The 16,692-nt window shown below is 42.7% G+C and overlaps 2 protein-coding genes across 7 annotated transcripts in view; both read right to left on the reverse strand.

Annotated features, from left to right (window-relative positions):
- Positions 1 to 7,930, reverse strand: part of tbc1d32 (TBC1 domain family, member 32) — a 272,496-nt gene extending 264,566 nt beyond the window's left edge. For all 3 annotated transcript variants that reach the window (XM_078212743.1, XM_078212744.1, XM_078212742.1), the window contains exon 1: positions 7,715 to 7,930. The gene's annotated coding sequence lies outside the window, so the exon portion shown is untranslated. The remainder of the gene's footprint in view (positions 1 to 7,714) is intronic.
- A 6,345-nt stretch (positions 7,931 to 14,275) lies between these two features.
- hsdl1 (hydroxysteroid dehydrogenase like 1) overlaps positions 14,276 to 16,692 on the reverse strand; it is a 46,731-nt gene continuing 44,314 nt past the window's right edge. For all 4 annotated transcript variants that reach the window (XM_078212751.1, XM_078212750.1, XM_078212749.1 and 1 more), the window contains one exon: positions 14,276 to 15,789. In XM_078212751.1, coding sequence (XP_078068877.1) covers positions 15,694 to 15,789 — 96 coding nt within the window. In that variant the 3' untranslated portion in view covers positions 14,276 to 15,693. The remainder of the gene's footprint in view (positions 15,790 to 16,692) is intronic.

The following is a 16,692-nucleotide window of genomic DNA, read 5'->3' on the forward strand; positions in this document are numbered from 1 at the left end:
TGTTTGTTGAAATGAGCCTTGTTTTGCCCTCACTTCTCATCTAGCACCTTGGATTGTCTACTATCTCTGAAGTTTCTGGAGGTAATTACAAATCAAATATAGTTTTCAACTTTATCTTTAAGAGTGGCAATGTAGGTGAACTTTGGGTAGTTGCATGAGCAGTGTTTTATAAGGTGCCAAAAAGTTATTCACACATGATATCAAACCTTGTTCTTTTGAAACCTTTAAAGAATGTTTTAATGATTGTATGAATCTTTCAGCTAATCCATTGGTTGATGGATGATAAGGCATGGATTTTAAATGCTGAATACCATCTACTTTGAGATAATCCGCAAACTCTTGTGAAATAAACAGTGAACCATTATCACTTACAGTTTACCAAATCTTGCAAAAAAGTAATCAAGTTTTTCAATGGTTTGTTCAGATGTAGTAAATCTCATGATAACTTCTGGACACATTGAACACGTAACCCTCAAACGGACCAGCAAAATCCACACAAGTTCGCTGTCATGTCGATTTAGTCACTCCCAAGAGTGTAAAGGAGACACCGGTGGTGCATTTCTTATTCATGCACAGAACTGACACTTACACATTTCCTTCAATCTGAGCATCCATACCCAGCCACCAAAAATAACTACATGCTTATTCCCTCAGTCAGACTATAAAACATCAAACAAAGGGCTATAGGGCACAGGCAAGAAATAGCTGCTCAGGGCACAATCAGATGATATTGAAAGCAGGCTCAGTGAAGTGAATGGCCTACACTTGCTCCTTTATCTTATGAACTCATGTTCACACCTCCACATAACCTAAAAGGATAAGATTCGTAGATGCACAAGAACAGCACCATATTCAAGCTGCAGATTTGATTTTGATTTTATTAGTCACATGTATTAACATACAGTGAAAAGTATTGTTTCTTGCACGCTATACAGACAAAACATACCGTTCATAGAGAAGGAAACGAGAGAGTGCAGAGTGTAGTGTTATTGTCATAGCTAGGGTGCAGAGAAAGATCAACTTAATGCAAGGTAAGTCCATTCAAAAGTCTGACAGCAGCAGGGAAGAAGCTGTTCTTGAGTGGGTTGGTACGTGACCTCAGACTTTTGTATCTTTTTCCCGACAGAAGAAGGTGGGAGAGAGAATGTCCGTGGTGCATGGGGTCCTTAATTATGCTGGCTGCTTTGCCGAGGCAGCGGGAAGTGTAGACAGAGTCAATGCATGGGAGGCTGGTTTGCGTGATGAATTGGGCTGCATTCACAACCTCTTGTAGTTCCTTTGCGGTCTTGGGCAGAGCAGGAGCCATACCAAGCTGTGATACAACCAGAAAGAATGCTTTTTATGGTGCATCTGTAAAAGTTGGTGAGTCATAGCTGACATGCCAAATTTCCTTAGTCTTCTGAGAAAGTAGAGGCATTAGTGGGCTTTCTTAATTATAGTGTCGGCATGGGAGGACCAGGACAGGTTGTTGGTGATCTGGACACCTAAAAACTTGAAGCTCTCGACACTTTCTACTTCGTCCCCATTGATGTAGACAGGGGCATGTTCTCCTTTACGCTTCCTGAAGTCGATGCCAATTTCCTTCGTTTTGCTGACATTGAGGGAGAGATTATTGTTGACGCACCAGTTCACCAGATTCTCTATCTCATTCCTGTACTCTGTCTCTGCACGGTCTGGATCCTGACCGTTTGACCAGGTATCAGAGGACAGAGTCAGTGGGCACCAGGATCATAGTGCATTTTGCTTCTCAATCGGCATTGCGTGAGGGCATCATTCACATTGGCTGCAACAGAGCCTTAGCAGTAGGAATCATGGTCCTGGTGTGACTGGAAAGCGTCGTAATGCTGATGAGAGCAGGTCCTGTCATGGTAGATTTGGTAGGCTGAAGCATACAGAGTAGTAGCCCGTGTGAACTCCGCGCACGTTTCTCTAAAGAAGATGCTTTGCTGAGCATACCACCTGTTCCACCAAACCGTTTGAACGTGGATATAGGGGTCTGCTCAAAGTCCCATGTACATTCAAACTTTTTCATTTTAGTGGAGACGTATTGGCGAGTGTTGTCTATCATGAGTCTCTGCAGGATGTCATGTATGGCAAAATGCTTCTTGAGCTTGATGACTATGTTACCCTCTAATCATCAAATCAACTAAGACAAAATGTTGTTTATCATTCCACTCGAAGACGTCAGCTGCTCTGCATGACCATGGGAGGTCCTGGCCCTTCTTCAAGTGCAATGGTTCTTTTGCTTGGTGTGGTTTTGGTGTATTGTGTGGTGCACATCTGGAAACTTCCCTTTCCATGTCTGCATAAATGGAGGGCCAATACAGTGCATCCTCGGTTTTGTATCTGATTGCTTCCAATCTGGAGTGCCCCTGGTGAAGTTGTTGGGTGTAGTACCTCTGCAAAGTAGAGATGATGAATCACTGGCCATGCAGTATCAGTCCATCCTGTATGATTAGTTTATCTCCGCTGGTGAAGAACATGCAGAACTCATAGGGTAGCTTCCTTGAGGCCTCTGACCTCCTCAAGATGATGCAGTTGTCTGCATGGATGTTCGCCTATAAGGCTTCTTTGAGTTCCTAAATTCTATGAGAGGATATCACCTCTAGTCATGATATATACGTCTTCCTATTGATTTGCCTGGTTTGTAGTGGGTAAGGTGGCTCTGGAGAGGGCATTGGGCAAGTACAGGTCCTTAACACATTTGTAGGCCACATTTGAGTTTGCAACATTGATTTAGTATCACACTTTGCAGCCGTGTAGATGCAGTGTGGAGAGGCCATTTTAGAATAGTTATAAATGGCTGATGATGTTTCAAGAATTGCAAGGAGACCATATGAAGTCATGAAATTTCTGACAGGCATTCCTTTTCACTTCGTGCCTAACGAGTCTCACAGTGTCAGTGAGGGCCCGTGAAGTAAAGGCTGCGGTCTGCCATTCTAGATGCAGATTGGACCAAGACCATGCTGGGAGGTGTTTGCTAATTTAAGTAAGGGTGTTCAAACATCAAAGTATTGTAGCACGGGGCAGGGGTCTGTCGTAATGCCATTGTCTTGTCTGGATAAGGCTTCACATCATCGTCTGCGAGTAGCCGACCCACATAAGGAACCTGGTTGACCTTGCATCTGCATGTCACAGCTTTAGCTGCATGAGACGAAGATGTGCATCATGTTCTCGCAAAGTACAACCCCAAACCAGGATGTCATCAACAATGATTTTGGGAGGTTGGCCTGTAAAGAGCAACTCCATACATGCTGGCAGACCTCGCTGCCAGTGTATTACCCATAGGGCATATGAAGAAAACAATATTAGCTTACCAGAGATATGAATGTGGTTAATTTCAAGGATTTTTCATTAGGATCTGCCAAAACCCACATTTCACATCGAAGATGCTGAACAACTTAGCATTTAGCATGTCTACCATCACCTGTTCCACTATCTTCATAGGGTGATGAGGTCTGAGCAGCACCTTGTTCAAGTGCAGTAGGTCAGTACATATCTTGACCATGCCATCTTTCTTTACTGTGGCCACCATTCTGTGGCCTCCTCTATCGGAGTTATAACACCTAGCGTTGTCAACCAATGTAGCTCATCTACTACTTTCTGCTTCACAAACTGTTGGTACTTTATTGGAGCACAGAATGTTGGTGGCACTAAATCATGTAGTCTCACGTTGTATACAACTGGTAGCTTACCAATAATGTCACAGTTGAAGAGGTCTTTGTATGCTATCATTCATGGGCCTGGTGTTGTAAAGCATGCACTTTTGGACCAAGTTGAATGAGCTCCAATGTCATTCTGTCCCGAAGACCTAATAATGCCCTTACAATCAGGTCAAGTATATGAAACATGAAACTGTCCTGTGTGAATGCAGAGTGGCCACATCTTTGTGTGGAAGGTTTGTCCACCATAAGCCATAAAGACCAACTGGGTGGAGTCTGGTGCTGCATATGGGTCTAGCTCCCATGATATTCGTCTGGACACTGGTTACACTTTGCTCCAGTGCCAATCTTTACTTTCAGTCTTACGTTATTGCAAATGATGTTCAGGGTGGTGAAGATTTCACCCTTTTTTGTGAGTGTTGACACTCTCGCAGTAGTGTTGTTGGACGCTCTGTAGCTGTGCTGCTTTGCCCGAGCTCTAGTTCATTCACCTTGCTGACACCCATGGACAACTGACCAGCTGCTATAGTGCTGACAGCAGAGGGATGCTATTGTGGTTTCAATCTGCAGCATTTAGCAAAGTGATTCAATTTTCCACATTTGTTGCATATTTTACCATATGTGGAAAAAAGCTGTTCTGCTCTGAGGATGATAGCCACTGCACAGTGGTTAGTACTGCTGCCTCACAGCGCCTGGGACCCAGGTTCGATTCCCAGCTTGGGTCACTCTCTGTGTGGAGCTTGCACATTCTCCCCGTGTCTGTGTGGGTTTCCTCCAGGTGCTCCAGTTTCCTCCTAATGTTCAAAGATGAGCTGGTTCGGTGGATTGGCCATGCTAAATTGACCCTAGTGTCAGGGAGAATAGCAGGGTAAATATGTGGGGTTATGGAGATAGGGCCTGGGTGGGATTGCGGTCAATGCAGACTCGATGGGCCGAATGGCCTCCTTCTGCACTGTACGGATTCTATGATTCTATGCAGTTGAAGTAGGACGTGGCCTGTACGTCAAATACTTCTGTTTCATGCCTAAAATCTCTATTTTTTTCTCTCATTATTTGGTTAACATGTAGATACTAATGGTTGATGTAAATCTTTCTATCGCAGCAGCTGCTTGCGGACTAGATTGGTGTAAATTTCACAAACTATTCGATCCCTAACTAGTTAATCAGCGAGAGCTCCAAACGCACATTTCTTTGCCAAGTTATTCAGGGTTGGTGGTTGCATAAGATTGTATAGACTCAACTGCTCTTTGATTTGTTTAATTGAATGCATGCCTGTAGAGGATATTATTTTTAACTGGAAGACAACAAAGAACAAAGAAAATTACAGCACAGGAACAGGCCCTTCAGCCGTCCAGGTCTGCACCGACCATGCTGCCCTACCTTTCCAAGGACCATATCTCTCTATTCCCATCCTATTCATGTATTTGTCCAGATGCCCCTTAAAACTCACTATTGTATCTGCTTCCATTACCTTCCCTGGCAGCGAGTTCCAGGCACCCACCACCCTCTGTGTTAAAAACCTGTCTTGTACATCTCCTTTAAACATTGCCCCTCGCACCTTAAACCTATGCCTCTTAATAATTGACTCTTCCACCCTGGGAAAAAGCTTGACTATCCAATATGCATACCCCTCATAATCTTGTAGACTTCTATCAGGCCACCCCTCAACCTCCGTATTCCAGTGAGAACAAACCAAGTTTCTCCAACCTCACCTCATAGCTAACGTCCTCCGTACCAGACAACATCCTGGTAATTCTTTTCTGTATCCTCTCCAAAGCTTCCATATCTTTCTGGTAGTGTGGCGACCAGAATTGGACACTATATTCCAAGTGCGGCCAAACTAAGGCTCTATAAAGCTGCAACATGCCTTCTTGACTACCTTCTCCACCTGCATTGCCACTTCAGTGATCTCTGTACCTGTACACCCAGATCCCTCTGCCTATCAATACTCAAGGGTTCTGCCATTTACTGTATATTTCCTATCTGTGTATTAGACCTTCCAAAATGCATTACCTCACATTTGTCCGGATTAAACTCCATCTGCCATCTCTCTGCCCAAGCCGCCAACTGATCCATGTCCTGCTGTATCCTCTGATGGTCCTCATCGTTACCCGCAAATCCACCAACCTTTGTGTCGTCCGCAAACTTACTAATCAAACCAGTTACGTTTTCCTCCAAATCATTTATATATATTACAAACGGCAAAGGTCCCAGCTCTGATTCCTGAGGAACGCCACTTGTCACAGCCTTCCATTCAGAAATACACCCTTTCACTGCTACCCTCTGTCTTCTATGACCAAGCCAGTTTTGTATCCACCTTGCCAGCTCACCTCTGATCCCATGTGACTTCACCTTCTGCACTAGTCTGCCATGAGGGCCCTTGTCAAAGGCCTTACTAAAGTCCATGCAGACAACATCCTACCCTCATGCATGCCCTACCCTCAATCATCTTCGTCACTTCCTCGAAAAACTCGATCAAGTTCGTGAGACATGACCTCCCCTTCACAAAACCATATTGCCTCTCACTAGTACGTCCACTTATTAGAATCCTCTCCAATAATTTCCCTACCACTGACGTAAGGTTCACCGGCCTGTAATTACCTGGATTATTCTTGTTACCCTTCTTAAACAGAGGAACAACATTGGCTATTCTCCAATCCTCTGGGATCTCCCCGGTAGCCAGTGAGGATACAAAGATTTCTCTCAAGGCCCCAGCAATTTCCTCCCTTGCCTCTCTCAGTATTTCGGGAGATATCCCATCGGACCCTGGGGACTTGTCGACCTTAATGTTTCTCAAGAACCCCAATACATTTTTGATCTCAACATAACTCAAACTACCTACACCCCTTTTCCTACATTCATCATCCACCAAGTCTTTCTCTTTGGTGAATACTGACGCAAAGTACAACGATATTCACAAACCTTTTAGAATTATTTCAGGGTGCTTTTTCCTCTGCCATCTCGAAAACAAAAAATTCAAATTTCTCCGTAGCCTCAGGGCCACCTAAGCTTAATGAGGTGTAAACCTGAACCTTTTTTTGACGTGTCAGACAATGCAGCTGCCGTCGTAAATACACCACTCATTCTCAAACTGTTCCCAACTGTCTGCAATGCTTTCATCAAAGATGTACAGGTCGATGCAGCAAAATTCTGTGCCATACTGCCAACTCCTGATACTGTGTAAATGTGCGGGATTTCCGAAACACTGGCAACAAGGATTTCTAACAGATATTACTTTATTCACTAGCTTTGCAGCTACATATTAGTACTCTGCCTGTACTCCTAGGGAGAATTCTCGCCCTTCCGACCCATAGTTGTGTCATCATGTGGCCACGCAGTCAAACTATCGGTGTAAACATAAAATGTAAAGTAAATAAAGTTTATTTATTAGTCACAAGTAAGGCTTACACACTGCAATGAAGTTACTGTGAAATTCCCCTAGTCGCCACAGTCCAGCGCCTGTTCGGGTCAATGTATCTAACCAGTACGTCTTTCAGAATGTGGGAGGAAACCGGCACACCCGGGAGGAAACCCATGCAGACACGGGAAGAATGTGCAAACTCCACACAGACAGCGACCCAAGCTGGGAATCGATCCCAGGTCCCAGTGAGGCAGCAGTTACCGTGTTACTATGTTACCATGCTGCCCATACAAAGTATTATTTACATTCAAGTTAAATCTGAATTTGCTGTGTAAATGTGTTATTTGTTTGTTCCTAGAAAATAATTAAAATGCAAGATAAACACAGTCAAATCAATATTTTCATGTGGGTATATATATAAATAGGCCTTAACTAAAGCAATATACCAAAATTGGCACAACTCCATTAAGTACGGTAAACATGTTGGTTTCCAATTACCAGGTAACCAACAATTAACAATGGAAAGCAGAGAATTAAGACTACTCTGCCCATAGGTCATTTACAACTTGTGGACTGTCCCCACATTTACTCGCTCAAGGAAAGGGTCTACAGAAGTTTCTTCCAGCCTCTGCCCTCAGAAGTAAACATTCAAAAACTTACCTAAATACAAGCGCACATCGCATTTAGATACCTGTCAAAGTTGCCTTCTTTTAGTTTGCCTCTAATCACGGCATCTGATCGTCAGGGCATTTATTTCCTTCCTTCCCCCTGTCCCTGACTGAGGATTCCCTGTATCCGCTGTATTAACCCCTCAGTGTCTGCAGTCTCACGGGGTCCTGGGGGGAGGGGGGAATTCAGTGGCCTGCAGCCGCTCAGCCCCGCGCCGCCGCCGCCAGGTTTCTTTCCCAAAATGGTCGCTAATCGGGGATTCCAGGCACGCGCTCGTGCCGAGGCCGTTAGGACGCGCGCTCTGGGGCGCGAGGCCGTTAGGACGCGCGCTCCGGGGCGCGACCCTGCCGCCTCCGCCGCCCACCCCCCCCCCCCCCCGGCTACGCGCGCGCAGGACATGTGGGGAAAATCCTTCTCACTGGCTGCAGGAGAAAAACAGTTCAGAAAATAAATGGCTCTGGAGTCAGTGTCCTTAAAGAATTGTTTGTTAAATAATCGGGAAATGGTGGTGGTCATTGTGGTCACAGGTGTGGCTGTTGCTGGGATCATTTGTAGAGCTAACTGGGGATAATTGATAAGAGGTCTGGGGTAACTGATAGGAGTGACTGGGGGCAATTCTCGGGGAGGCGATGGCAGAGTGGTATTATCCCTAGACTATTAATCTGGAAACTCAGCTAATGTTCTGGGGGTCCCGGATTCAAATCCCACTACGACAGATGGTGGAATTTGAATTCAATAAAAAATATCTGGAATTAAGAATCTATAACCGTTGTCTGATGGCCTAGTGGTATAATCGTTAGACTATTAATCCAGCAACTCTGTTAATGTTCCAGGGACCTCAGGTTCGAACCCCGCCACAGAATGGCCGGGGGGGGGGGGGGGGGGGGTTGGCGAATGATTGGAGGTAATATATAGGTCTTGAGGTAATCGATAGGAGTTACTGGAGGTAATTTATAGGAGGTCTAGGGATAACTTATAGGAGTGTCTGGGGGTAAGTTACTTAAGATCTAGGGGTAATTTATAGGAGGTGAGGAGGGGACAGAAGTGAAGTGGATCATCCACTGGGCACTTATGGCTGAAGATGCACTGATGTGCTGAGCCCCACCATCATTGAGGATGGGGATATTTGTGGAGCCTCCTCCATCTCCAGTGAGCTGTTTAATTGTCCACCACCATTCATGGTTAGATATGGCAAGACTGCAGAGCTGAGATCATTTGCTCGTGGGATTGCTGAGCTCCATTACTTGCTGCTTCTATTGTTTAGTATGCAAGTAGTCTTGTAGCATCACTAGGTTGACACCGCCTTTTAGGTATGCCTGGTGCTGTTTCTGGCATGTTTTCCTGCACTTTTCATTGAACCAAGTCTGATCCCTTGGCTTGATGGTAATGGGAGTCGAGTGGGGGATATGCCAGGCTATGAGGTTACAGATTGTAGTTGTGTAGAGGGTTGCTACTGCTAGTTCACAGCGCCTTATGTATGCAGTTTTGAGTTGCTAGATCTGTTCAAAATCTACCCCATTTAGCACAGTGGTAATGCCATACAAGATGGAGTGTATTGTTACAATCGCAGTTGATAATACTGAACAAGTCATCCCAGATTAAAACTGGCGAAGGAGCAGCGCTCCGAAAGCTAGTGGCTTTTGCTACCAAATAAACCTGTTGGACTTTAACCTGGTGTTGTGAGACTTCTTACTTGATAAATCTACACATTTTTTGAAACCATGGAGGAACATTACTGAATAAATTCACAGGAATCTGCTGATAAACTTTTAACAAATAATAAAACATATATTAAACAAGAAAAATGAACTATATTACACCAAAGATTGGAAAGATCTCAATACAAAGAGAAGACTATGCTTCAAATATTCACTATTCCTTCACCCAGCTATATATTTACAGAATCATACAACCTAAGATAGATAAAACAATATTCCCTTATATCTTGCACTCTATGCAGTACATGCGAACCAACTGCCGAATTGTCATAAACACTATACTCCAAAGTAAATGACAGATGTGACCAAAGCAGCTTCTGTGGATTTCTCAATAACCCACCCAGACACTTGTCACACTGTCAGCCAACCGGTCTCACTGAAACTCTACCTTTCTCACACAGGTTTCCAACGTCCACGTTTGAAGAACTCGCCTTGGAATTTTTCTAAAACTTGCTCCAACTCGGATGACTTCAACCAGCATCCACTTCTAGGGTTTCAATCTTACCTTCTGAGACTCCTTTCCCCTGGATCTCTGCATATTCTTATGCTTCACATTCCAAGCACACTTTCAGATATTTGGCTGTGCCAAGCAGAATACCACTGCTCCAAAAGGTCCACAGTCCAGAGTCACTGACCTTCGGCTGCCCTCCCTTGAGCCCAGTATTCTTTAAATCTGCTCCCCACAGATTTGGGAGCTCGGAGACCTTTTCGCTGCTCGTGTCATTTATCTTGATTCAATGGGATCCATCTCTGATCCCTATCTTTGTTGTTGCCTGGGACCTCTTTCTGTCTTGATTTGGGATCTTCAGCCTGTCCCTTCCCTGTATCCTACTCTCGGAGACATCTCTCTAATGGCACTCTGACCTGCCATTCTGTGCTGTTTCACTTTTTTTCTTCCATGCATGCGCATAGGGTCAATCCTCAGCTTGAAGGTGGACAACCTATGCATGCTCAGCCCTTTCCCAGCTGGTGCATGCATTGAAGACCCAAGTTCCCAACCTGAAGACAGTAAAAGACACCACCTATGGTGTGTGGTGCAATCTTTAGGCTGACACGTGAGCAGAGGTCCTGAGGCCCAGCAGGAACTGTAGTTCCTGAACCGCAGCTTCAATTTAAACCCAAGGTAAGCATTAGAGTTTGTTACAGTATCTTCAATGAGAAGACAAGTCTTTGCCTTGTCATGAATTTGCCTGGTAACAGCAGGACTCAGAATTAATAGAGCAACTGATCTGCAATCAGTTTCTCCAATCTACCCAGCAACAGGGGAGAATGTGCCTGGTGACAGCAGTAGCCAACATTCAAAGTGGATGATGAGATATGTCCTTTTCTCAGTAATGGGATTAACAGACATCTAGATAAGATCAGATGTAAATTGCCGTATCATCAGGAAGCAATTAACCTAGATGACTGAGAGATCAATGGAAGATCAATGAGAGACAGATTGCCTAATATACAGTAGGCAGAATCAAAGAGAGAACCAAGGTATAATTGTCAACAGGATAAAAGCAAATTACTGCGGATGCTGGAATCTGGAATCTGAAACCAAAACAGAAAATGTTGGAAAATCTCAGCAGGTCTGGCAGCATCTGAAAAGAGCTGACGTTGAGAGTCCGGACGATCCTTTGTCAAAGCTTACAGATGCTGCCAGACCTGCTGAGATTTTCCAGCATTTTCTCTTTTGGTTATAATTGTCAACTCCTGCAGAAGCAGACAGGCCAGTTTAACATCCAATGGAAGGCCAGTTTATTATTAACAGCAGAGGCTCCTTTCAGCCAAACTAGTGCAGAAATCTTCATAAAGGCAGTTTAAATATCTTTGCTGTACCGGGCAAAGATACGTCCCAGATTGGATCATCCTCCTGGTATTATGTGATAACTAAAAGCTGGATTTGACTTATGAATTTGTTTAAGGTGCATGTTGTTTGGGGCACGGGGAACTTATGGAGTTCAGGTATCATAGATATAGTTTGGAACAAGGAGGAATTTCTAAATAAAACTGTGTACATGTTTATTACTTCTGGTGTTTACTTGTCTTATAGTATTATAGTCCTGTTCGAGGGTATTTGTAAATCTTGAGTAACTGTAACACCATGACTGGGCTGCTTATTCTCACAGGTGATTTCATGCAACTCCTCACACAAATCCAAAACAAAGCTATACAAGTTTATGAATACTCGCAGAGTCGCTGAGCAGAAACTGATAGCCAAGTTCCGCACACACGAGGACGGCCTCAACTGGGATATTGGGTTCATGTCACACTATTTGTAACCCCCAAAGTTTGCCTGGACCTGCAGAGTTTCACTGGCTGTCTTGTCTGGAGACAATACACATCGTTTTAGCCTGTCTTGATGCTCTCTCCACTCACGTTGTTTGTTTCTTAAAGACTTGATTAGCTGTAAGTATTCGCATTCCAACCATTATTCCTGTAAATTGAGTCTGTGTCTTTATATGCCCTGTTTGTGAACAGAATTCCCACTCACCTGAAGAAGGGGCTTGGAGCTCCGAAAGCTTGTGTGGCTTTTGCTACCAAATAAACCTGTTGGACTTTAACCTGGTGTTGTTAAACTTCTTACAGGGAGAGAAAACACAGGGCATTTGTAAAATAGACACATCAAGCTATAGTAAAGGAAGCAAGTCAGAGTGAGTTCAGTTATGTTGAGTGTGAAGAGAGGTAAGGCAAGGCTGGATGGTCTTTACTTTAAGGCCAAAAGTATAACAGGTAAAATTGATGAGTTAAGGCGTGGATTGACATATGGAAGCGTGATATTGTTGCCATCACAGAGACATGGTTGAGGGAAGGGCAGGATTGGCAACTCAAAATTCCAACGTATAGGAACTTTAGATGAGGCAGTGGTGGGTGTAAAGGGAGGTGACTGTTGCACTATTAATTAAAGAGACAATTAATGCAATGAGGAAAGATGCCATCTTGGAAGGATCTTCAAACAAGGTTTTGTGGGGAGAACTCAGGAATATAAAGGAGCCACCTACAATACTGCGAATGTATTATCAGCCCCCAAAACGTAGCAGGAAATAGAGGAGCAGATATGTAGACAATTCACTGAGGTGTGTAAGAATAATAATCGGGTAATTATACGAGGGAATTTCAACATCAATAACATAAATTGGGACAGTCATAGTGTAAAGGGTTTAGAGGAGGCAGATTTATTGAAATGCATCAATACTTAGAAGGCCCAACAAGAGATGGAACAGTGCTGGATCTGGTTTTGGGGAACAAAGCCGGACAAGTGTTTAATGTGCCAGTGGGAGAACATTTTAGTGATAGCGACTACAACACTCTGTGGTTCAAGGTTGTTATGACAAGGAAAAAGGTGGCCTGTGAAAGATGGTTTTAATCTCCACTTGGAAAGGCATGGATTGATTAAAGATAGTCAGGATGGCTTTGTCAGAGGAAGGTGATGCCTAACAAATTCAATAGAATTTTTTGAAAAAGTGATCGAGTGTGTGGGTGAGGAAAGTGCAGATGATGTCATTTATATGGATTTTAGCAAAGTTTTTGACAAGATGCCACATGGAAAGCTGATTTAGAAAGTTGAAGCACATGAAATTCAGTGAAACCTGGCAAAATGGATCCAAAACTAGCTTAGTAATAGGATACAAAGGGTAATGGTGGGAGGCTGTTTGAGTGATGGAGTCCAATGTCCAGTGGTGTACCACAAGGTTCAGGTCTTGGGTCCTTTATTGTTTGTTATGTACCAAAATTATACAGATGAGAATGCGGGGGGATTGAGAAGTTTGCAGATGACACCAATATTGGTAGGGTGATCAATAGTGAAGAAGGTTGCAGGAAGATATAGATGGGTTGGTCAGATGGGCAGAGCAGTGATAGATGATATTTAAACCTGATGAGTGCAAGGTGGTGTACTTTGGAAGAAGTAATAGGACAAGGGAATTTTAATGAATCTTAGGGCACTAGAAGCTCAGAGAAACAGAAGGATCTTGGGGTACTTATTCACAGATCCCTGAAAGTGGCAGATCAGGTGAATAGGCTAGTTAAGGCGGCACATGGGACACTTGTCTTTATCAGTTGTGTCATACTGAGCAGGGAGGTTATATTGGAGCGATACAGAACATTGGTTAGGCCACAGCTGGAGTACTGTGTGCAATTCTGGTCACCTCACTATGGGCAGGATGTGATTGTACTAGAGGGGGTACAGAGAAGATGCTGTCTGGGATGGAGCATTTGAGCTATAAGGAGAGACTAGATAGGCTTGGATTGTTTTCTTTAGAGCAGAGTAAGATGAGGGGGACATGTTTGAGGTGAATAAGATTATGAGGGATTTGGACTGGGTGAATAGGAAGCAGCTATTCCCTTTGTTTGAGGGGTCAATCATAAGGGGGCATAGTTTTAGGGTGAGGGGCAGGGGATTCAAAGAGGATTTGAGAAAAAAAATACTCAGGCAGTCAGAATCTGGAATGCAGTGCCTGGGAAGGTAGTTGAGGCTGATGAGTACTTGAAACACCATAACATTCAAGGATATGGGACAAATGCTGGAAAATGGGATCAGTGCAACTTTAGTGGTAGTTACTGTTGGTGCAGACTCAATGGACCGAAGGGCCTTTTCTGCACTATACGACTATGATTCTGAGTATCTCCAGCATTTTCTATTTTTATCACTAGAATGGTGCCTGTTTCAAGGAACTACAAACAAAAGACAAATTTCAGGTGTGTTCCATCTGATTAGTGCCCAAAGGCTGCAGCAGTGTTGACTTCCGGAGGGGAAAGAAGAACATTGTCCCCTTGTTTACTATATTGTGTTCCTCTTCATTATATCTTCAATAGTTTAAAAATAAATCTTGTGAATCTTAATATCTTTTCAATGGATCTTATACAAAATAGGATCAGTTACAAAATTGAAACACTGAAATGTGCTTATTTTTGCACTCAATGTGTATTTTAATATATTCCAGTTATTTGCAACAAACTCCACACCAGAACATCAATAAGATAGAGTTGCAGATCTTTCAGGATAGCAGATTATTTAAAAGAAAACTGTACCATAAAAACTCAAACCATAATAGACCACCTTACCTCACGTTACTTTTAAACACTCAAATTCGACTGAGTAAGACTCAAATGAGCGCAAACAAGTATTTACCTGACATCAACTTGCTTGAGAAGCCAGTAAGATTGGTATTCCAGGAGGATGTGATCAAATGGATTGAAGAGCACACCTCACCAAAAAGTTGTGGCAATGTAATACACAATTTGATTTATAGTTGAACACTCGAGTGTCCTACACAGCATTAACTGTTTATATTCAAAATTTGCGATACCACAAAGTAGTGCAACACCTATGAACATTGTTTATCTGCATTTCAATACTGAAACATTCCCAAATTACTGCTGAAAAATAGTAAATATATAAAACAGTTCATATGCACTATGATGCCCTGGAAAGATAGAAGACTGTTAGCAAAATGAAGTTCACTAATAAATAAAGCCAGCGAAAAAAACATTATGAAACTTACTAACAGTTTATAGCCCAATAACTATTTTTTGGCATTGGTATGGTATATGTAGATAGATAATAAAGGTTAAAACAAATATGGCAAGTGTTTGAATGTAAATTAGAGACAATACTCAATAGTTAATCAGGAGCTTCATGAATTCATGTATATTCAAACAGAATACAAACCCCAATAAATAATTCTTCATATTTTCAAACCACAAGTTTAAAATATATATTTTTAATTGGATATTGCTGGGGATGAATAGAAGTATGGTGTGTGCTCCAATACTTTTTTAATAGTTATCCACAACTTTTAGTTTCTTTCAGAGGTATTTCATGACTGTAATTCTACGCAGAGCAGCTTTTATAGCTGAGTATAATTAGAATTGTTGGGGGAGGGGGAGGGAATTTGGCCCAAAAGGAATTCATATTTTGATTACAAATACTACTTGGAACTTTTCCTCATCAGTATGGTTCATCCATTTACAAGATTAATTCAGTGAGGCGACTAGTCATTTTGTGAATTTAAAAATTAAGTTGTTTATGTGGTTGCGTTAATTGTGGGTGACAATAATGATGCCTGCCCTGATCTTATTGATAGACATACTATTTTGATTTTGAGAGTTTTGAAGATATACAAGTGGCATCAAGTTGTTAGATGCTTGCCCGTGACACTTCCAATTAAGTAAGTTTCAGAGTGAAATGATTAACATTTTATAGCCACAAAAAAAAACACGACATCATTTCATCCTGCTCACAGGGTGTAGGTAGGTTTGCACGCAAATATGATTTGCCGCCAGTCAACGTCTTTGGTTATGATGTGCATGCTGCCTTTCTGCACGATCTGTTGTTCATTAGAGTCGCTCCCCATACCCACAGCCATTCAGGCATGTACTGGGCAAATAAAAACTGCAAAAGAAAAAAAGAAAATCACAAAAATAATTTCACACAAACAACAGACTGCTTTAACTTCACACAATAGATTTCGTTCATTTAAAGATGTTCTGTACCTCTGCGCATATCAAAACAATTTAGCAGCCTAATAAAGTTAGCTAAGTTCATTAGCATTTGCACTTAGCAGTCAGGTTAAGATCATTAAGGAAAATAATTTTATGTCTTTGAAAGGAAATGTAGCACATCAATGATGAAAGTAAATAATCATCCTCAAGTGATTCTGGCTCATTTCTGCATCTCTTAATAACAGTGTCGTGTATTTCCCTCTTCAATTCTGCATACTATTGCCCATTAAAGATAAGGCTGAAAGCATTTGCTACAATCTTCAGCCAAAAGTGGATAATCCATCCCAGCTTCCTTCGGAGGTTCCCAGCACCACAGATGCCAGTCTTCAGCCAATTTGATTCACTCCACATATCAAGGAATGGCTGAAGGCACTGGATACTGCAACTGCTATTGGCCCTTATAATATTCCAGCAATGATACTGAAGACTTGTGTTCCAGAATTTGTAACGTCCCTAGCCAAGCTATTCCAGTACAGCTACAACACTGGCATCTGTCCCGCAATGTGGTATGTCCTGGACACAAAAAATCAAACCCAGCCAATTTCCGCTCCAGCAGTCCACACTCGATCATCAGTAAAGTATTCAACAGCACATTGAGGCAGCACTTGAATGGCAATAAGCTGCTCACTGAGGCTCAGTTTGGGTTTCACCTGGGTCATTTCAACTCCTGATCTCATTATAGCCTTAGCTCAAATATGCACAAATGAGCTGAATTCGAGAGGCAAGGTGAGAGGGACTTCCTTGACATAAAGGCAGCATTTGTGCAAGTATGGCATCAAGGAGCCCTAGCAAA

Source organism: Mustelus asterias, chromosome 5, assembly GCF_964213995.1.
Source record: "Mustelus asterias chromosome 5, sMusAst1.hap1.1, whole genome shotgun sequence".
Lineage (NCBI taxonomy): Eukaryota > Metazoa > Chordata > Chondrichthyes > Carcharhiniformes > Triakidae > Mustelus > Mustelus asterias.